The sequence below is a fragment of the Parambassis ranga genome, chromosome 24, assembly GCF_900634625.1.
Source record: "Parambassis ranga chromosome 24, fParRan2.1, whole genome shotgun sequence".
Taxonomy (NCBI): Eukaryota; Metazoa; Chordata; class Actinopteri; family Ambassidae; genus Parambassis; species Parambassis ranga.
Window position 1 is genome coordinate 3,457,316 of NC_041043.1, and position 20,756 is coordinate 3,478,071.

At 41.2% G+C, this 20,756-nt stretch overlaps 3 protein-coding genes across 5 annotated transcripts; 2 read left to right on the top strand and 1 right to left on the bottom strand.

The window, feature by feature from the left end:
• The first annotated feature begins 936 nt into the window (after positions 1 to 936).
• Positions 937 to 10,971, top strand: LOC114429035 (phospholipase B1, membrane-associated-like). Its single transcript, XM_028397883.1, has 42 exons — positions 937 to 1,065; positions 1,300 to 1,353; positions 1,483 to 1,543; positions 1,629 to 1,663; positions 2,855 to 2,939; positions 3,011 to 3,059; positions 3,156 to 3,236; positions 3,589 to 3,651; positions 3,729 to 3,790; positions 3,869 to 3,944; positions 4,032 to 4,139; positions 4,234 to 4,308; positions 4,393 to 4,464; positions 4,610 to 4,684; positions 4,772 to 4,832; positions 4,966 to 5,024; positions 5,162 to 5,235; positions 5,337 to 5,380; positions 5,467 to 5,575; positions 5,764 to 5,815; positions 5,906 to 5,986; positions 6,072 to 6,137; positions 6,222 to 6,322; positions 6,397 to 6,478; positions 6,557 to 6,661; positions 6,789 to 6,884; positions 7,027 to 7,098; positions 7,175 to 7,252; positions 7,400 to 7,460; positions 7,554 to 7,612; positions 7,835 to 7,902; positions 7,973 to 8,016; positions 8,161 to 8,254; positions 8,341 to 8,392; positions 8,465 to 8,545; positions 8,627 to 8,692; positions 8,774 to 8,868; positions 8,984 to 9,065; positions 9,340 to 9,444; positions 9,674 to 9,769; positions 9,852 to 9,926; positions 10,696 to 10,971. The coding sequence occupies exons 1-42, from the start codon at positions 990 to 992 to the stop codon at positions 10,969 to 10,971; spliced, it is 3,306 nt and encodes a 1,101-aa protein (XP_028253684.1). The 5' UTR covers positions 937 to 989.
• Positions 10,972 to 11,738: 767 nt separating this feature from the next.
• On the top strand, positions 11,739 to 16,863 carry LOC114428839 (serine/threonine-protein phosphatase PP1-beta catalytic subunit-like). The gene is made up of 8 exons (XM_028397571.1): positions 11,739 to 11,828; positions 13,128 to 13,259; positions 13,502 to 13,732; positions 13,851 to 13,955; positions 14,042 to 14,113; positions 14,207 to 14,358; positions 14,569 to 14,703; positions 14,786 to 16,863. Exons 1-8 carry the CDS (start codon positions 11,777 to 11,779, stop codon positions 14,888 to 14,890), a joined length of 984 nt encoding a protein of 327 aa, XP_028253372.1. The 5' UTR covers positions 11,739 to 11,776; the 3' UTR covers positions 14,891 to 16,863.
• A 77-nt stretch (positions 16,864 to 16,940) lies between these two features.
• Positions 16,941 to 20,539, bottom strand: bpnt1 (bisphosphate nucleotidase 1). 3 transcript variants are annotated; one of them, XM_028397568.1, is made up of 11 exons: positions 20,419 to 20,539; positions 20,173 to 20,255; positions 19,473 to 19,606; positions 19,176 to 19,280; positions 18,694 to 18,801; positions 18,504 to 18,552; positions 18,164 to 18,247; positions 17,931 to 18,022; positions 17,547 to 17,744; positions 17,345 to 17,450; positions 16,941 to 17,196 (listed from the first exon to the last, which is right to left on the bottom strand). In XM_028397568.1, the coding sequence occupies exons 3-11, from the start codon at positions 19,590 to 19,592 to the stop codon at positions 17,045 to 17,047; spliced, it is 1,014 nt and encodes a 337-aa protein (XP_028253369.1). In that variant the 5' UTR covers positions 19,593 to 19,606; positions 20,173 to 20,255; positions 20,419 to 20,539; the 3' UTR covers positions 16,941 to 17,044. The 3 variants fall into 3 exon arrangements, with proteins under 3 accessions (XP_028253369.1, XP_028253370.1, XP_028253371.1); XM_028397569.1 differs by lacking the exon at positions 20,419 to 20,539 and adding an exon at positions 20,337 to 20,355; XM_028397570.1 differs by lacking the exon at positions 18,164 to 18,247.
• Positions 20,540 to 20,756: the final 217 nt, after the last annotated feature.

Sequence of the window (20,756 nt, forward strand, 5' to 3'; positions counted from 1 at the left end):
GTTCTACATACAAATAACAAGCAAACACACACTTCTATAACTCACTCAACTGCATACAAATCAAAACAATGGATAACATGACTAAAATAAGACAGCAGCTAAAACATATGAGATCATAGTAGAATAAATAATAACATAATAAATATGTGAGTGCTTAAAGAGTTTCTGAGAGTGGAGGAATCCATTAAGATTCGTAGATTTAGATTTAGAGTGTTGGGAGCTCATACCCAGAGATATTTGATGCAGGGTGCACCGCATTGTTAAGCTGCCTTTCCTTCTTTGCTGACAAGTTCCTCAAACCAGACAGTTATAACAAAGCTGAGAATGCTGCCTGACAAAATTGCTTTAGACCTTGCTTGGACACCCCACACTTATTCAGATGTTTAAAAAAGATTACTCTCTGATCGGCTTTTCTTTAAATGGGGCCAGTACTGTGGCTGTCCACTGTCTGCACTTCAGTGTTGGATACAGCCAATGGTGTACCCTGCACTGCAGGGCGAAGCATGTTCAGATGATGGATGGATGGCTGGATTACCAGATTTCATCATAATGATCAAACAGATATCACTGAGGGTTATGAGGACAGATCCTTCATCTCTCTTTATCTAAGTGTACAGCTGATAATGGAGTAGCCTTGAAGCTTCTTCCTTTGGAACTCTAGTTGTCCTGATGGAGTTCAGATCAGATGTTGATAGGGAAGTACAGTATGTGTTACTATTTACTATAACACTGCATCCGAATGAACAAATAATCTTATATCAAAATCAATTGCCACAAATCCCTCTCACATTTCCTATAAATTTTATTCTTATCAGTGCCAGTGTCCCACTATAACCCCACGGCTTTGTCCTTTGAACTGAGAGGGCCCTCCCCTGTGTGCAGCTTTATCATAAGTATGGAGAACTGGCTAGGTAGAGCTGATAGCGACACATTCAGACGACTGCCTGCCAGACCACAGAGCACAGAGGAAGCAGAGAGAGCTGCAGAACATGAGGACAGAAATCAGAGAGAGGATGCTGCTCCAGCTGCTTCTGGTGTCACTGCTGGGTGTCACACGGACTACAGGTCATCATTATTGATGTTAGAAGAACATGATCATAGCCCACTTTGTAGTGTATGTGTAGAAAGAGTTGAATCTTTATGCTAAAATACAAAAAAATGCTGTTTTCAATGTTTTATTGCTTTAATTTACTTTTGATCCGTGTGTCGTGTTCTGTTTGTTTTCATGCAGAGTATGGAGAAGAATAATTGTGTCCTAAATGTATTAACGTGTTCATTGTTCTGTCTCCATGCTTCCAGCAGCTGGACTGCCTTGTGATCAGACACCCCCCTCTCTGCAGCCTCCTGCGACAGGTCAGTAAAAAAAAACAAACATCTAAAACTGTCTTCCACTCGCCGATTAGCTCACACACATTAATAACCTGTCATGTTCTCCATTCATCATGTGGGTAACAGATGAAATAATTTATTTTCTCTCTGAAGTCAACAGTGTTAAACCCTCAGATGTGGCCGTTCTTTCCTTCATTGGACTACATGCACACAGGTGAGCAGTCAGCACCCAGCTTCAACTAAACACACTGAAATGTATTTCACAACATCTAATACTCACACTCTCTCTGTTTCTGCAGCACGGAGCTGTCCAAAGTCACATCGAGACTCACAGGTAAGTTTTTACAAATCAATCAATCAATCAATTAATCAATCAATCAATCACACAAAGTGCTTTCAGAAGTTAAAAAAGTTAAAACCCCTAAAAACTCTCACCCCGAATACTTAATGCACACACACACACACACACACACACACTAACATACACCTCTACACATTGTATAAGTTTAAAAAAATAGGAACATGATCAGACACACAGACCAGTGTCAGGAAACACAGATGAAATGGAAATTAAACCTAAAAACAATACAATCAAACCAAACAAAATCAATAAGATCAAACAATAAGTCCTGCTCAAGGTTGTTTCCTGTTAAAGGGGAGTTTTTCCTTGCCACTGTTGCTCTTAAGGGGGTTCAGGCTCTGGGTCTCTGTGAAGCTCTTTCAGACAATTTATGAAAATGCGCTCTATAAATAAAACTGAATTGAATTGAATTGAAACAATAAGACTTAAAATAAGCTAAAAGTGCTAAAAGACCTGTGCATGTTTAGTTACACTTACTATGAAAGAAAGGATAATAAAAAAAGGATTAAATAAACAGAGAAATGATAAGTATATCAGATAACAAAACCATTACATTAATAAAGTCCGGTGAGTTAAACCATACAATAAAATAATAAATGAGCTAGAAATAAAGAGTTATAACTAAAACTTCATTAACTCAAAGCCAATGTAAAAAGGTAGGACCTCTTGGAGACCCACAGTCCCACAGACAGATAATGTAAGATCTGCAGTTAATGTCTTTGAGACAACATAACAACTTCACCTTCACTCGACCATCTACATACACTCATCTGGCTGATATGAGCTTCTGTGTGCTATCTTTAGTACACTGATATAAAAACTGATGTTATACTGAGAAACAATGAACCCCAATACAGTGAACACACACCACATTAGTCCTGTTATCTTTCTGAGACTCATTCATAAAACAACAGAGGACTGTGTGTACTTACATATAAACATAAAATACTGAACCCAGGCAGGAAGGTCAGGAATAATCTATTAAGATGTGTTTGCTTTTTATTTAATAATGTTTAAAAGCTTTAATTAGTGCTGCCAGTATTTAGCGAAAGCTTCGACACAGACAGAGGACAAGGAATGAATGAATGAATAATAACAGTCTTTATTGTAAGAGGAGGCTAATGCAGCTGACCTGTCACCATGTGTTCCTTCTGCCTTCATCAGAGCTGATGACTCTGTTCAGTCCTGACCTCATCAATCACCTCCCAGATGAAACCAGCCTGTACGCTCCTCAGAGTCTTTATCACAGGTACAGCTACTAACTACACATATGTAATATGCTGTGACTCTGGCTGTTTCTAATGATTTTGTTTGCAGCAGACTGATGGAGCAGGCGAGGGATGTGGCCCTCTACCTGCACGACAACCAGGTTGGTGTTCCTAATGAGGCTGTGTCCAATCGACACAGTGTCTATTTTTATAATTAGGACACAGTTACATACAAAGGACCCTTTTTCCTCCAACAGGATGCTGATGTGAGTGGAGACTGGAGGCTGGTGCTTCTGTTCGTTCAGGTGGAGCAGCTCTGTGTCTGTGAGCAGCAGCAGGTAAACAGTGACTGACCAAAATCACTCCAATGTCTCGGCTGGCATGTAGGGTTTATTTAATGTTATATTCTTTTACATGGGCTGCAGAGTTTTGGAGATAGCGGAAGAGATTTTGTGGTGAGCTGCTCAGTGTAGTTTTTATTAAGCTGATTTTTACTGAAGCACAAACAAGTTACAGAGTCCATGTTAGCTATTCTTATCAATGATGCTATCTCACTCTCTGAACTTTCCTTGATATGAACAGATAAAATGTGCAGTCCAGCAGAAATCTGCCTTTACAATGGTTACATCTATATTATTTAAGATGTTAGCACCACAGCATTGGTTCTGACAGACTGTGTGTGTGCTGCAGGCCTCTGTTATCAGACAGATGGTTAAAGAGGTGGATGATGCTCTGCAGCTGCTGCACTCTCAGGTACGTTTCATGTTATCCACAGCTGGATTCTGTCACTAACACTGCACATTCACACTTCTTTAAATTGTGTGCTGCAGCTGAAACGGACCTTAGTCAGTGTTGCATTGTGGGATGGAGAGCTCACCGCTGTCCATAGCAAGTGAGTGTGTACTGTGAATTTACACTGTCTCCGAGGCTGACAAAGAGATGAGTGGCTTTTAATCTGATTTATTGACAGGGTGTGTGCATGTGAGGACAGGACCAGCGAAGGAGAACTCAGGCTGCACCGGGCCATGCTGACTCAGGCTCTGCAGGTTTGTCCAGGCGAATTCTGCAGTTATTATTGGACCTTTTCTGAGTGTGATATTTGCTCAAATGTTCTTCTCACGCACCTTTTCCAGGAGTCCCTGGATGAGCTGATGGTGCAGAGGCATTGGTACAGTGACAGAGATGACTTCACTGTCGCCCTGCAGGACACTCCTTTTATCATAGATCCATCATCTTTTACAGTGAGTTACATTCAAACACAACAGCTCCTCTCTCAAACAATAACTTGTCATACTGAAGATGTAACCCACACTGCATATTGCTGTTTTCCCTCAGAATGGGAAGCCTCTCTCTGAGTCCAAAGCATCGCACCACACTGACGAACTGATGGTGCACATGTGGGCAAACCTGGTGAGGCCCCCAGCTCTCCCTCTGTCACACTGTCACTGTTCTTGGGACAACAAACATGTAAACAAAGACCTCTTTGTCTTTAAGCTGCAGCCCACAGACAACCAACCTACAACAAAGGACAATGGACAGATCATCACACTGCCATGTCCATCTGCAGTAAGTAACTATGCAGATGCATCCCCACACACATTCAGTCAAATCAGCATGTCGGCCATTTCACATGTCGTTCAAATTAATAACTCTTTGTGCCTTCTTCCCTATCTCCTTCTCATCCTCTTCCTCCTCCTCCTCTCTCCCTAAGGAGCGACCCTTCCTGAGGACAGAGGGAAACTCTCCTTCGTACTGTCACAGCGATACCTCCGCTCTCCTCCACCCAGTGAGTACTGTTAGGAAGCAAATGGAGGAGGTAACTGTGCAGTGCACCTCCTGTTCGGTTCTGACTGTGCTCTGTATTTCTGCTCAGTTTACAGGGACAGAGATGCCCTGCGAGGACCTCAGCCCATCTGACTCCACACCCACCTCAGGTGAGTACAGCATGGGCTCACACTGATATGTTTTCTACCAAAAACTATTTTTGCTGCCATTTTGATATGCAAGGTAAAACTTGAAACTGCGACATATGGTGCAGTGTCAGAGATTTCTTCTGTATGTTCACAGTCCATGAACTCAGGCCTGGAGACATCAAAGTTGTGGCTGCTGTGGGTGATTCTCTGACAGTGAGTCTTCTCCTTCTTAATCCTCTTTATTTTCTTCTCTTTCTGCCCTTTCCCCTTCATACTTATCTTTTTCTAGACAAATCTACAGATAGATTCTCTTTTGACAGTCAACACTGTCTGAATGTTCTGTCCTTCAGGCAGGAAATGGCATCGCCTCCAGCGCGTCTAACATCCTGGATGTCCTGCGTCAGTACAGAGGTTTATCCTGGAGGTGAGTCAAGACTCAGCAGAGCTGTTATATACTGTACCTGTAGGAAGTTGATCAATCACTTCCTTTGGTTGAAAGGTGATTTTATAAGTGTTTTCTTTCAGTATTGGTGGAGATGAAAATCTGACGAGCGTCACCACTCTGCCCAGTGAGTGTTCTGTGTTAAATTCCATTTGTGTTGTCCTGGGTTGGTCTTGGTCTGCTAACCTTTCTCAATCCTTTTTGTTGTTACAGACATTTTGAAACATTTTAATCACAACCTGACGGGCTACTCTGTTGGTATGGGCATGCAGAACACCCCTCAGGCTTTCCTCAATCAGGCTGTGGCAGGAGCAACGAGCAAGTGAGTCCCAACTGAGGCCATTATTAGTAAAATATGAATCAGTTAACAACCATGTTTTTGTGGTGTGTGGTAGTTTTAACACTTATTATGTACTCTAACTGAATTTAGAGGAACATATATGTGAAATATCCCATTAAGGGTTAAACACTGTGTTTATGGTTTGATTGTAATCATTAATTTACTTTCAGGGATGTACCATCACAGGTGCGCGCCCTGGTGGCGAGGATGAAAAACGATTCTGTACGTTTACACACATTTATATTCAAGTCATTATTCAAGTTCCCATTGTCATGATGTGTGTGTGTTCTCACATTCTACTTCCTTTCACAGAGAATAAACTTTGAATCAGACTGGAAGCTTATTACAGTTTTTATTGGTGGAAATGACATCTGTGACCACTGCTACAACTCCGTAAGTGAGGAGTAAACATTCATTCATATGGCATCTTTGCAAAGGAAAAACTGAACCTGAAGATGTTTTTCCTCTTTGTTTACAGCTGCTGTTCTCAGTGGAAAATTATATTCGTAATGTTCGTGAAAGTCTGGATTACCTTCATAAACAGGTACAATGTTCAGACGTGCACCCACATGAATATATGTGGTTAGGCTCATTGTTTGTTAGCATTAACTGAGCTGATCTCTGTCAGGTACCTCGGGCTCTGGTGAACCTAGTAGAGCCTCTCCACATAATCCCACTAAGAGAAATGCACATGGATGCTTCACTCAAATGTCCAACCTGGCTTGTGAAGTGAGTAAAAAGATTATCAATCAGATTATCAGCTTATCAAAGTTATCATCTAATATTGACCTCCTCTTTGCCAGTATTCTGTGTCCCTGTGTTATCCTGCCAAAGTCCAACTCTAATGCTCTTCAAATGGTGGAAAACCTCAACAGAGGCTATCAGGTATAAAATTCCAGAGAACACCAACACATCTACAAAGCAACCACTATGCTCGTCCTCACAGTTTCCTTTACCCTGCAGCGCACCCTGCATGAGCTTGTGGAGTCAGGTCGCTATGACACTCGCTCCGATTTCACTGTGGTTGTCCAGCCGTTCTTCAGAGAGATTATTGTTCCCAGACATCCGGTCAGTGATCACACTCAGACATGTGCAGCACAAACACAGCTTTAGATGTAAACACCAGAACTATTGACTGTTCTGATCAATAGCCAAAGAGGCCTTAAAGTAAGTATCCTTATCTTTACCTCCTCAGGATGGTCGCCCCGATCGCTCCTTCTTCAGTGCTGACTGCTTCCATCTCAGCCAGAAGGCCCAGACCATGATGGCTCGCTCCCTTTGGAACAACATGGTGAGAACCTGGCAGACAGAAAACAGACAAGAAGGAAAACTGGTTTAGTATTATGCATCAAATGCAAAGAACATGTGCAACGATAGCACTCATGTTATGATTCATATTAACTATCACTGAATGATGATGTGTGATCACACAGCTCGAGCCTCTGGGTAATAAGACGACCAAACAGGATTTTACTGAAGCCACTGACTTAAAATGTCCAACAAAGGTGAGATTAAATTAAAGGAAACACCCTAATGATTTTAGATGTTGTCTTAATTTTAATACATGTTCTTCCATCACAGACAGCACCTTACATCCGGACCTATAACAACAGCAATTACATATATTCTGGACCTGCCCCGACACCCAGACCTATTACAGTGAGTTTGGTTTTGAAGCTAAGTGTGGGAGAGTCCAGCTGAGAACTTTGAGTGGCAAGCCCTCATGTGGCCACTAAAGGGACTACAGTTTTGTCTCAACTTTTCATGTCAAAAGTTGTAAAAAAACAATTTTTAACTCTCCCCCAGAACTGGGGAAGCGACCTCTCCTGTGCGAATCTTACTCCATCGAGCACTGTGCCAACTTCAGGTGAGACTGACAGCCAGCTTTAATTTGTAGTTTAAATGCTAAATGTAAATGCATTGAGAAGGTGTTTGATTTGATGTATATATGACCTTACAGTGCACATGCTAAGACCAGCTGACATTAAGGTGGTGGCAGCACTTGGTGACTCTGTAACAGTAAGTGTCAACGATCCAGCTTTATCTCTTTTATACTCAAAAAAAACCAGGATGTTCCACATTTAGCACCATCTATGAGTCTGTCAATATGATTTACTAGTTATTGAACTATGTACTCCCTAATCAGCGTGTTATCAGTCAGATAGGTCACACTGCAGTGTTTCACACATCCTGGTGTTTGATGTAGAGATGATCAAAGTTTCACGTTACTTTCCCTCACAGGCAGCCGCTGGTGCCAAAGCGAAGAACGTGTTCAACCTAAATAAAAACTATCGAGGAGTTTCGTGGAGGTATGACGTGTCTTCAGAGTAAATTACGTTCATGTGAATGATGACATCACAGTTTGATCTTTGTTGGCAGCATTGGAGGGGACCAGGCTCTGGAAACTGTCACAACACTACCAAGTGAGTTAATAAAAATCATGTGTCACTAAATAAACTGTATTTAACTCCTTCTTTTCTTGTTTTTTTAACAATGGTGATAATCATTTACCCCCCCCCCCCCTTTTAATTTTCCACCATCCTGACTATTTTTTTGAATTTCCCTAGACATCTTAAAGAAGTTCAACCCCTCTCTAAAGGGGTTCTCCAAAGGTCAAGTACAGAAGGGCTTTAACATGGCTAATTCTGGAGCGAAGACCTCGTATGTATTTGTTTATTTCCTGTATCTGAGTAACCATTAGTACCAGCCCGCTGTCATTGATCTTCTGACACATAACTCTGTTACAGAGACCTCCCAACACAAGCACAGACTCTCATTAAGACAATGAGGGGCAGTAAGGTAAGTGAAGAAAGTCACTTATAAACCTTCTTAACATACCTGAGTCTAATGCTGCCTTTCATGCTCACGCAGGAGGTGGATTTTGAAAAAGACTGGAAACTTGTGACGATATTTATTGGAGGAAATGATCTTTGTCATTTCTGCACAGATCAAGTAAGTGCTCCCTGATTGTCACTGTGCACAGGGAGTATTGGAAATACAGTGTGATTTATTTCATGCTTGATGTCTCTGCAGAATAACCTGTCACCAAAGAACTACAGCCACAATCTTATGCTCAGCCTGGACATACTTTACAAAGAGGTAAACTGGACTATTAAAAAGATTTGAATGTGATGTGTAATTTTCTGTCTACCCTTCTTTAATCTCTCTCTGTATGTTTAGGTGCCGAGGCTGTTGGTCAATGTTGTGGAGATCTTGGAGATAGATCTGTTAAAAACAATTAAGAGGAACACACTGGGCTGCTCCCTGCTGCAGAGGTGGGTTTGCATCAGTTTGTCCTGTTTCATCCTGTTCATCATCTTGCAATGTGTAACACTGAAAAGAATTAGGACTAGTCACTGGTCATTATAATGACTTTAAAACACCTTACAGGTCCAGCTGTCCCTGTGTTATCAACCCATCAGAAAACTCACCAGAGCTGGAGGAGATAAAAAGAATCAATCACAAATATCAGGTAAAAGCAAAAGTGGTTTAGAGCCACAGCGTCAATATCTCTGGAATGCTGTGAAGGAATTTCTTCAACTTTAGAAAAATGTTCTCTTGGGCTGCAGGATAAAAGATTAGACATACTGCGGCCATAACTAAAGAATGCACACTGATTATGACAGAATTTCACACACATATGTGACAGGATAAGATGATCTAATGTTCTGCACAATTATACGGTATTAAATGAGTCTAGACAAATAAGAATGTAAGCCATTGCTTGAAGGTGTTTTTTTTCTCAGGCTGAGATAAGGTACCTTATTTCTGGGGATCGCTATGATGGAAAAGAAGACTTTGCTGTTGTACTCCAACCCTTTTTACACAATTCTTTCATCCCTCAAATTGGGGTAAGTAAGAGACACAGTAATGAATGGATTAACTTATCCTGGCACTAGTAAGACAGCAGTTCCTACTTTAAAATTGCCTACTCTTCTCAGGAATCACAGTATTCAGTATATAAGTGCATCCTGCTGTGCTGTCATTTAGAACTGGGTCTGAAGTGTGTTTATTCATAATAAACGAATGATGCTGTATCAGTGTACTCAAGCTGTGGATACCTGTTTATTTTTTCTGCAGAAGGGGGAGGCTGACTCCAGTTTCTTCTCTGTGGACTGTTTCCACATCAGTGAGCGAGCTCATGCTGAAATGGCCATTGCCCTGTGGAACAACATGGTGAGCTAATGAAATACGCTCAGTGTTTTTCTGCAACACTTTATGTTTATGTTTACGGATTTCATTTTTTCTCTCTTAACAGTTGGAGCCTGTAGGCGGGAAGCAGTCCTATAACAACTTCACTTATGACCGTTCAAAGATCAACTGTCCCTCAAAGGTACCACAAGTCTTCACAAACAAATGACAGAATCAGTAAAAGGCTTAAATGCCAGAGAGATGAAATAACATTCTATACTAGAAAAGTATATTCCTGAAGAAAATGCAAGTTTGATTGCTGCAGCTGAAGCATTGCTTTGAATGCTGATGTGAAGGCTTGCTCTGAATTGCTGGAGAATCAGAGCAGTTCAGAGCTTTGTATGCCTCTGTGTGTCAGCCTGTCACCATGCAGAGGAGACCTCAAAAACCACTCCAAAGTTGAGAGCCTGGCGTGCGGAAACGATTCGGAATTAGAAAATTCTGAATACAAGTTTGATAGATACATCTAATGAGCGTTTTAAGACTAAAATGGAGTCTGTAGCTTGAAATTTGTAGGAGGAGATACATTTGGCAGATGACCCTTGTTGAAGGGCTCTCCCATAGACTCCCATGTTAAAAATGACACCGAAATTGCTTAATAGTTGAAAAACTATAATTTTTTGAAAAAAACTTGAAGTTGACCCGGAATGTCCTCTGTGAGATGAACATTTTGATAGTTGAATGGCTGAAATCAGCCAATGTATGCTGAACATACCAAAAAACGTACGGAAGAATAAGAAGAAAAAGAAGAAGAAAGAGGGTAAAGAACAATAGTTTGATTGCCTAGCAACGGCAATCAAACTAAATATTGAGCTTAAATAATATAATGGAAATCTATTGTGTTTCACATATAATAAATCATGACATTAAACTCTGTATACTCTGTATACCTCATTTTGTCTTTTCCATAGGAGCATCCCTTCATCTTCACTAAGATCAACAGTCTCCAAAGTCCTTCAGTAACCACTATGGCTCCAACCACAGGAACCACCACCACCACCACACCCAGCACATCCAGTCCTGTCCCCAAGTGTCCTTCATCCATGCCTGTGTGGGTACCTGTGGTTGTGGGTACAGTGAGTTTACTGGCTGGAATCATAATCTCCTGGTTAACTCTGTCCTGCAAGCAACGCCGGAAATACAAAACAGAGAAAGAAGGAGTAGAAATGCGAGGAAGCAAGTTTTAACATGGCTGTTTATGCACTACTAAAAGCTCACATATTTAATTCTGGCACTAAAACTGTTGCATATTGGTGCCACAAGTATGTATAGTATCTGATTTTTATTGTATTGTGATGATGAGATAATCAGAATTGATGCATGAATTAAGATATTTTGTACATTTCTTTTCACTTTTATTTATTGACTAAATAAAATTGCTATAACATTTGAGTAATAGTTCCTTAATACTTGTGTGCATATTTAACAACACGGAAAAAATCCTCCTCTGTGGATTCAAATATGTCTGTTCTCTGAGGAATTACATATCAAGAAAGCTGATGTGTAGCCATCCAAACTGGGCTGTGGTCAAAGCCACAAAAACACAACATCACATCCTGGAACATTCTAAGCCTAGAATGCAGAAAATAGGACTTAAAGTTATGGACAAAACACAGCAAGAGAAACCAGCTGAGACACACCAGTGTGGGTTTACCAGGGATCCACTCTGGCCAAACAGAACTGAAGAGATCACATGGAGAAGTGGTGGAATAGACTGAAGGAACTCTAACAGTCCACCTTGCTAATAAATTATTTGGAACAACATGATCTGGAGAATTTTGTGATGCATATGGGGTCTGTCTTAAAATAGATATAAGTCCAAATTGTTTTGGTTACAGGCTGCTGCTGTGTTCACCAGCTCCAGGATGTTGCCCTAAACGCCTTCATTCAGGCGCATCCTCTTTTTGAGCCTACGAGTCAGATCGCGGGGCCACAGTTGCCCTGGTAACCTGTCACTATGTCAGTGTGTGTGTGTACGTGTGTGTCAGAAACATGGCGGAAAGCGAACTGAACGTTGATAGCCTTATCTCCCGGTTATTGGAAGGTAAGCTAACACAGCGACGTGCTGACTGTGTTATGCAGTGAGTGGTCGCTCTTGTGTGTGTCCAGCAGCGCGTTAGAAGTGACTGTAGCATCTGCCGCTATGTGCACCGTTGCTCCATAGTAATGTAATGATGTCACTCACTAGTAGTAGTGGCTACAGCTAGTGAGCGCTTACACTGCCTGTAACGGGGGAGTGGTGAAGAAATAGCTCGCTGGCAGCTAACTGCGTTAACCAGTCATCTATATTTCATCACAGATTTAGTTACGGGTGGAATAGCTTAAGGGACCGTGAAAAGTTGTGGTTGCTTAGTAACATTAATAACGGAGAGCTACCAAGTCGGTCACCTCCGCGGACACACCCCCCTTTACATGGGCGATCACTACAGCCTGTGTGGCGTCTATGCAGAGTAGGTCAACGTATAGAGATTCACCAAGTACCGTATATGCAGACAGGCGAAACATAATCAAATACATTTGACGCGGTGACTAGATAGAACACAAACAATACAATTATGCGCTGCAAGTAGCATAAACGGCAACAGGAAATGTTTCCAGGGGACTCCAAAAAGTGATGAACCTGCTGTAACACGGAAATCTGAGAGAGAAAAGCAGAGAATACTTGATTGAGACGACAGTTATATATTTGTCTGTGTATTTATTTATTTACTGGTCATGTCCATGACGACAATGATAATATTTCATTTCTTAAACTGTACATTTTGGTCAATGTATGAAATAATATTATTTCCCCCCTTCCTCAAGTAAGGATCCAGTCCAACAGCCACTGTGCGTTGCACCATTCACTGGTGGCACTTTCCAGTATAAAGTATTGCCACATTAATATTTTGCTAGTTCTTTTTATATGTTATTGGAACAGCAAATGTTGGGAACCTGAAGCATTAGCATCTTCAAACATGTATTTGCCCTCCAGACTTTGTTGTCCTTCCTGGAGACCACCGCCCTCACTCACTCACTCACTCACTCACTCACTCACTTCCAGCTGAGCCAACAAGCTGTTCATTCCTGTACTTGCCAGTTCATGACAACCCCTGTTGACTAGATTAAATGTTATGTCTGGCCAGTATCAAAACAAATTTGGTGATCAGCTCTCTTTAGTCAAAGATGCAACTGTACATCAACTAATAACACATTTTCATATTTTGTGGACAATACTTGTAGTAAACCAGGCCATGACACTGATCTAAAATTAAAAAACAAGATGTGTTTAAATTTTCTTTAAATTTAGAGACTGGTGATGTGTATAAATTAGAATCAATATATTTTGCTGTTTGCCTTGCAGTGCGAGGATGTCGTCCAGGGAAGGTGGTGCAAATGAGCGAGGCTGAGGTGCGAGGACTCTGCATTAAGTCCAGAGAAATTTTCCTCAGTCAGCCAATTTTGCTGGAACTGGAGGCTCCACTCAAAATCTGTGGTGAGAGAACCAGCACCTGACCCCTGCCTGCAGTGAGGGGTGGTTGATGAGTTTGTGGGCCAAAGTGTTAGAAATCTAACATTGATTTGTTAAGACCTGACTCTTGATCAGTCAGCATCCTGGACTTCTAGCAGCACTAATGACCTTTTTTTGGCAACAAACATATCTTCCACCTGTTTTTCTAGCAAGATTTGATTTCAATTAGTGATTTGAAATAAACGTATCGGTATGTTTAATTCTAGGTGATATCCACGGACAGTACACAGACTTGCTGAGGTTATTCGAGTATGGAGGCTTCCCTCCAGAGGCCAACTACCTGTTCCTGGGGGATTACGTAGACAGAGGGAAACAGTCACTGGAGACCATCTGCCTGCTGCTCGCCTACAAGATCAAATACCCAGAAAACTTCTTCTTGCTCAGGGGGAACCACGAGTGTGCATCAATCAATCGTATCTATGGCTTCTATGACGAGTGTAAGCTTGAAAACATCACTGTTCATTGGGCATTGGTTACAAGAATTTTCTGCTTTCCTGATACATATTGAAAATGAATTTAATACCTATATGTGGTTTCATATTTTCTTCCACTCAGGCAAGCGCAGGTTCAACATCAAACTCTGGAAGACGTTCACAGACTGTTTCAATTGTCTCCCCATTGCTGCAATTATTGATGAAAAGATCTTCTGCTGCCACGGAGGTTTGTGAACAATTTGTCATCCACATTTTACTCATTCGAATTTTAAGTGATTGTGAAGAGTGCAAAGTTATCCCATTTCCCCGCAGGACTCTCACCTGATCTGCAGTCCATGGAACAAATCAGACGCATTATGAGACCCACTGACGTCCCAGACACAGGTCTGCGGCTGAACTATGACAAGCACACAAAACCTACATGTGTCTGTGTCAGACTGACTGACCTGTCTGTGATTCTCGCCCTCCTTGTTTCAGGCCTGCTGTGTGACCTCTTGTGGTCTGACCCAGACAAAGACGTTCAGGGCTGGGGGGAGAACGATCGGGGGGTCTCCTTCACCTTCGGGGCTGATGTAGTCAGCAAGTTTCTTAACCGCCACGACCTGGACCTCATCTGCCGGGCACATCAGGTAACACATTCATAATATTACAAGATTCATTGATGACGCCATGAATTACTGTAAAAACTGTTTAACCTCACTTATGCCTAGAAGCCCAGTGCATTCTGGGTGTTGATGTTTTACTACATATTTGGCATAAGGGAATAGCTCTGCCCTTCTAGCTTCTAGCTAGTGCTATACAAAATGTTTTGCCTTGGCTTTAATCCTGCTCCCTTACAGGTTGTTGAAGACGGCTATGAGTTCTTTGCAAAGCGACAGCTGGTGACCCTGTTTTCTGCCCCTAATTACTGCGGAGAGTTTGACAATGCAGGCGGCATGATGAGCGTGGACGAGTCTCTTATGTGCTCCTTTCAGGTACTCACTGTTTCTTCTAGTGGCACTTTAAATCTGTACTACATAGATGCATGTATCATTATCATCTCTTCTATTCTGTCAGATCCTGAAGCCATCAGAGAAAAAAGCTAAATACCAGTACGGAGGGGTGAATTCAGGACGCCCTGTCACCCCGCCTCGTACTACTCAGACACCTAAAAAGAGGTGAGCAGCTGGACCTGGCTCTCCTGCTCCTCCTCGGATTGGGCTCCGGCCCACATCCCAGCAGGCCGCCTCAAACTCTCCAGCCTTCTCTCAGTCAGCTTCTTCATGTGTAAATACAAACACAGGAGTGTTTTTTGTTCTGTGGGTATTTTTTTCTATAAACACATACCTGTTTTTTTCCTTTTTTCTAATTCCATTGTGTGTTTTTACTACTACTCAGCCCATTCAGGGATATATTCACCAAACTCTTGTGGAGAGGGTGGGCAGCATGCTTCTCTGTCTTCACATTAACAATTTCCACCGCAAATTTTTGTGAATGCATGCACGCTTGTGAGACGAGTTCTTTGTCCAAGCAAATGTAAACGCCCAACTCTCCCAAATGTTTACCTTGATTGGCTGAAGTATTACACTGCTTGCAAGAAAAGTTTGACATATTGGGAAATGTTTTTATTTACATTCTTGCAAAGAGTCAGATAACATTGATGCCAATCCTGCCTGCTAGACTTTAGATTTGTGATTAGATTAACACAAAGCATAGAAGAAAAGGAAAACAGCTCACCTGACTCTGTTAACAAAATCCACCAACCAGCACTTTGTTTACACATTAAATCATGTTTGATTTTTCCATACCAGGCAGGAAAACATACAGAACACATGGTTCATGTGTGGATTAAACAAAAAGACAGTGGACCAGGAGTGCTGGTTGTTAGATTTTGATTGATTTGAGTCATGTAAATCATTTTCTTGCCTTCTGCCTTCATTCTAACCCATGTTAGCTACATATTTATCAGGTAAGTGCAACAAATTTCCTAAAATGTTTTTAAACATTTTGGAGATTTCTGTTTAGTCACCACCAACTACAGCCAGGCAAGGCTGTGCAGTGGCGATGACAATGATGGTGCATGCATTTACAGTATGACAAACTAGGTGTATAGAAGGCATTTCTGCTCATAATCAGTGATAAGTGTTCTTCCAGTAGTTACATATTTCAGTCAGAGGGCACACTGAGCTAACATTCAAACATTACACAGCCAGCACTCTTTGGATCTCTGGGAAGTGAGAGTTAAACATCCACTGATAATCTCCTCTTATTGCCAAAGAGAACAAAGCAGACCTTCCAGATTACCACTTTTCAGAATCATTCTGCAGACATGACAGCTACGACTTCCTCCACGACTCAAGAATGTGTTTCTCCTCATGGGGATTATAAAAATACTGGGATTTCAACAAGCAGCACCAACAATGAGCGTGCAATAAATATGGTTAGCTATAACTTAACAAATAATACAGTGGTGACTAAAGCCTCTGTAAAAAAAATGCTAACCTATGCTATATGTTTAGCCTGGCAGTTTTTTTATGCCAGTCTTTTTTTCACAACCCACACCCAGCTGTGTACATTTATATTCTTTCTGTCAGTTAATGAGCGTTTGTGGTTTGTTGGTATAAAACAAGGGACACTGCAATGCAATAGTTTAAATGGTACCTTCTTTTGTTCAAATGTAAATCCTGTTAACATATGAACAAAACGACTCAATGTGCACTTTGAGTTTTGTGTCCTTTAGTCTGTTAAATGCATTAAATGTGTAGAAAAGTAGAGACAGATACTCCAGGAGACGGTGTACAAATGAATGAACATGGCAACAATTATTTAAGTATGCAGACCTCTTGAACCTCTTACACACTGAATATTGTTGCACTTCTAATCATCGCATGACTTATCTTAAAGAGGTCAAAATCATCAAGTCAAGACAATGGCATTTTGTTGACATACTAATTATATAACATTGTTCCTACATAGTGGATATAGAGTCAAGTACGGTAGATGCAATTATTTCCACTCATCAACATTTAAGCTGTGTAATTTTTTTGTAATATTGCCTTTTGCCTTGTAAAGCTGTTGGTCTTTACGTTGTAAACAGTGTAGTCAAAGATTTGCACCAATTTGTTTCAGAGTGAAATAAATGGAAGTACTGATTAGTCTGTTTTCTGTTTGTATACATATTTTGTGAACTTGGTCACTAAGGCACTGGGATAAAAAAGTAACAGACATAAAATCAAAAAAGTCCAAAAATTAATTTAATTAATAGTTAAAATTATTTTATGGCTAGAAAATAATCAACAAATTTCTCTGCACCACAAAGACACAAGGAGACTAAGCTCAGTCTGACTTCAGGCCGTGCAGCACTGACTGTGGTACTCTGCTGATGTAGTTTTCATGGTTACGTAGTGTAGCGAGAACACCAGCAGAGTTCATGTGCTTGACGTTAGCATCATAGTGGTATGCGTTTCCGTACATATCAGTCAGTTTACCTGCATAGAAAAAAAATTTGAATTATTTATGATATAACTAAATATTTGTCACATTTTAGAATCAAAGTTCAAAAAATGTTGCATAGACACAAACATGTTTATACATAGGAACATGCTTTAAAATCCTCATTATGTCAAAGGTTTTTACCTCCAACAGCATGCAGGATGGCTTCAGGTGCACAAGTGTCCCACTTCTTACAACCTGGACTAGCAAAGACATAAGCAGAGGCCTTTCCCTCCACGAGCTGGATTATCTGCAGGCAGATGAGTCAATGAGTGTTCAGCAACTTCAGACTGGGACCACGAATGAGTCATAGCTACAACAGTAGCACTGCTTAAACCCATCTTACCTTGTTTCCAGCACCACCCACTCTTATAACCTCATGAGGCTCCATGGCATCTACACAGTCCATCACCATCTTGTTGCTATGGGAACGGGTAGTGGTGACTATTCGCCTGTCACTAGGAACTTCCCGCAGCTGGAATCCAAAGGCACCTAATCCCAGCACTCCCCACATAGTTCTTCCCAAAGTTGCTCCTGCACCAAGCTGATGAGGGAACAGTGAAATAGTCAGACTGACAGACCACTGCCCTCTGACTATTTTTCTGAACTATTTCTGGAAACATCATAGCACGGCTTTACAGCCACTTATTGACAAATAAACACCTAGCTCTTTGGATTCAGTGTCAAATACGGTCTTGAAGTAGAGAAGTTTGGAACTTTTAGTTTGTACCTGATAGTTGTAGAAAGGCTGATTGATGACACCTGCTATGGCTCTGCCTCCATATGCAATACCAATAAGCACCGTCACATTATCCAGGAGCCCTGAAGGCAGACAGCAGTACCATGTTAGCCGGAAGCTAAACAGTTGAACTGATCTTTCACACAAGCCAATGTTTATTCTAGTGGTGTGGCCAGAACAGTGATTACTCTACACTGCCAGGGGTAATAGTTGCTTTCCCATACAGAGAGCTGTGTGGTGAGACAGAGAGGTGTCCGACCCTGTAAGAGGTATCTGGGCCACAGCTTGGAGATGGAGACACCTCGAGGCTGGGGTCAGCAGAAAGGAGCAAGAGACAGATATGGAGCAGGAGCAGGGATACAGAAAGGAGAGAAGCAAAGAAATATGAAAGTGACAGCAAGGACGCTAAAACCAGAAGAAAGACACACAAAGTGCTCTGCAAGCGTTATGATTAATAACCAATATAATCAATCAAAAGTTCTTCCTGTTTCTATTTTATATTCAGACACTGAGTAACCAAGAAAAGCAGTTTCTCTCTCACACACACACATTTGAGAGACCTACCTTCAGTGTATTCCTTTGTGCCATCAAGTGGATCCACCCACACAACCAGCTTCATTCAAATAGACACAAACAGAATTAGTATGTTTACTGCTGCAATAAAGAGCACAAGACTTGTAACAGGAAATGTTATTTTTTTAACCAGAGGGAATGCTTTCTTTTCAGTTTCTAAACATAACAGAACATTTTTCACCTCTTCTTCTCTGAGCTCACTAAACTCTGCTGGACAGCTCCTCTGAAGGATTTCATCTGCTTGGCTGTTCTCAATGAGATCTTCCTGTACCTCCACAGCTGGAAGCTCCTACATAAACAAAAACAATTGATCATCACACTTGGTCTCCCTTAGGGTTAATAATTCTTTTCAAGTATAAAAGGGGTCAGTGATCTAAGACAGCAGGAGATATAAATCCTTTTACATGCACGAACAGTTGTTGTGCAGAGTCCACAGTTTGAGGATGATGTCACCTTCTACGAAGAAGAGCTCCATATGCTGCACGACTACTGGACAAAGTTTATAAATGTAGGAAAAAAACTGAATGATGAAAAATAAATATGCTAGGTTTTTATTAAATTTAACCCTTTGAACTCAGGACAGAATCTTATTAGTGATTAGTGGGGTCTGCATGGGCCTCATTTCACCACTGTGTGTCAAAAGAAAGTGATGCATTCACTAACCTCCTCTCCTATGATGGTGACTTTAGGGAAGCGTCTGGACAGTGAAGCACAGATGCTCTGCTGTGCAAGTCTGTCAGCCAGTGTCTGCAAATCATTCGCTCCTGTCTATTCAGGGATACAAACAGGAAATCAAACACCTGCTCATTCTGTACTTTATTCATGCCAAGCTGGCAAATTGCAGCAGCAACATACAGGCACTCAGCATATTAAACATATACCTCTAATGGTTAAAATAATCAGTATAGACATTTTTAACAGAAAATATAAACAGAAAATAGAAGTGCACATGGGTCATACCTTCTCCACAATGTCAAGTTCCCCGCTGTGAAGGACCTTCCTCACAATGGCTCCAGCCTTTTCAGCCACTCTGTAGGCCGACGCCACAAGCCGCATGATTAAAGCAGGATTTCCAGACATGCTGACAAGTTGGTCTAGAGCAGAGGGAAGCCACGTGGCTCAATATTTCAATCTTAACTTAGAATGATCGCTTAAATAGTAAGGATTAGAGTGACATTTATTTGTGACCAAACCCCACAAAACACCATCATACATTCATCAAACCTTGATGTAACTAGTAAGGTGATCTACTACAAATAAACTTTCCTAAAGCACAGTTTGTAACAGTTTATAATTAGTTATGTGCTTAATTCATACATATGCTGTGTTATTATTCAGATTGTTTATGAGTTCTCTTGTTTTTTCAGACAGTAAAACTATTGCTTGACTTGAGCCACACACACATTCAAAACTTGGATTAAAACTATTTCTTCTGATGATTACCTTATCATTGTTAGGCAAAAGTCATTTAATGGACACCATCAATACCAATAAAATAAACGTTGCTGTGAATGTAAATAAAACCCTGAACGAGCACGAGACGTCTGTAACTAACTGGCTAGCACGCCATAGCTAATAGCTAGCTGTCTTGATAACACCAGAGATTATCCAGTAAACATCACGCTAATTAATTACTAATATCATCTTGGTGAATACTTACCGATTCTAACCGTGAAGTGCAGCCACCAGTTCTGGACAATTGAACTCAGGAAATACAGGAAGTGTATGTGTTTTCACCGCCCCCTGCCAATGAGCAGGGTTAAAATGGCAAGATTGTTACCTACACAGCTAACACAAACCCGTCCCTGTCAGCTAAATTGTTACCTGGCTCATTGTGATGATTAATCTGCTATGAGAACGTTTAACAAGCGTCAACAATATTTACGGATTTTAATCTAATAATTACCTTTAAGTCTTGAATCTCTGAGTTAAAACCAAAGACATTTAACAGCGTATCTGACGGCTTTGAAACCAATGCGGAAGTACACAGAGGTGAATAATCTCGCCATAACTCCGTGAACAGTACAAGCGAAGGTCCAGCTCATTGGCCCAGCTGCAGCCTCTACAAACCACGCCCACTGAATGTCGTGAGAGCCCTCAAAACGTGATTACGTCCCTCTAGGGAGAGATGATGGTGATGATGAGTACTCACCCCACACATATCGCTAATTGTAGCGACCATCGGATGGACACTACTTTTCATGATGCATTGTGGGATACACTGAGGGCATCTAAAAATCCTCA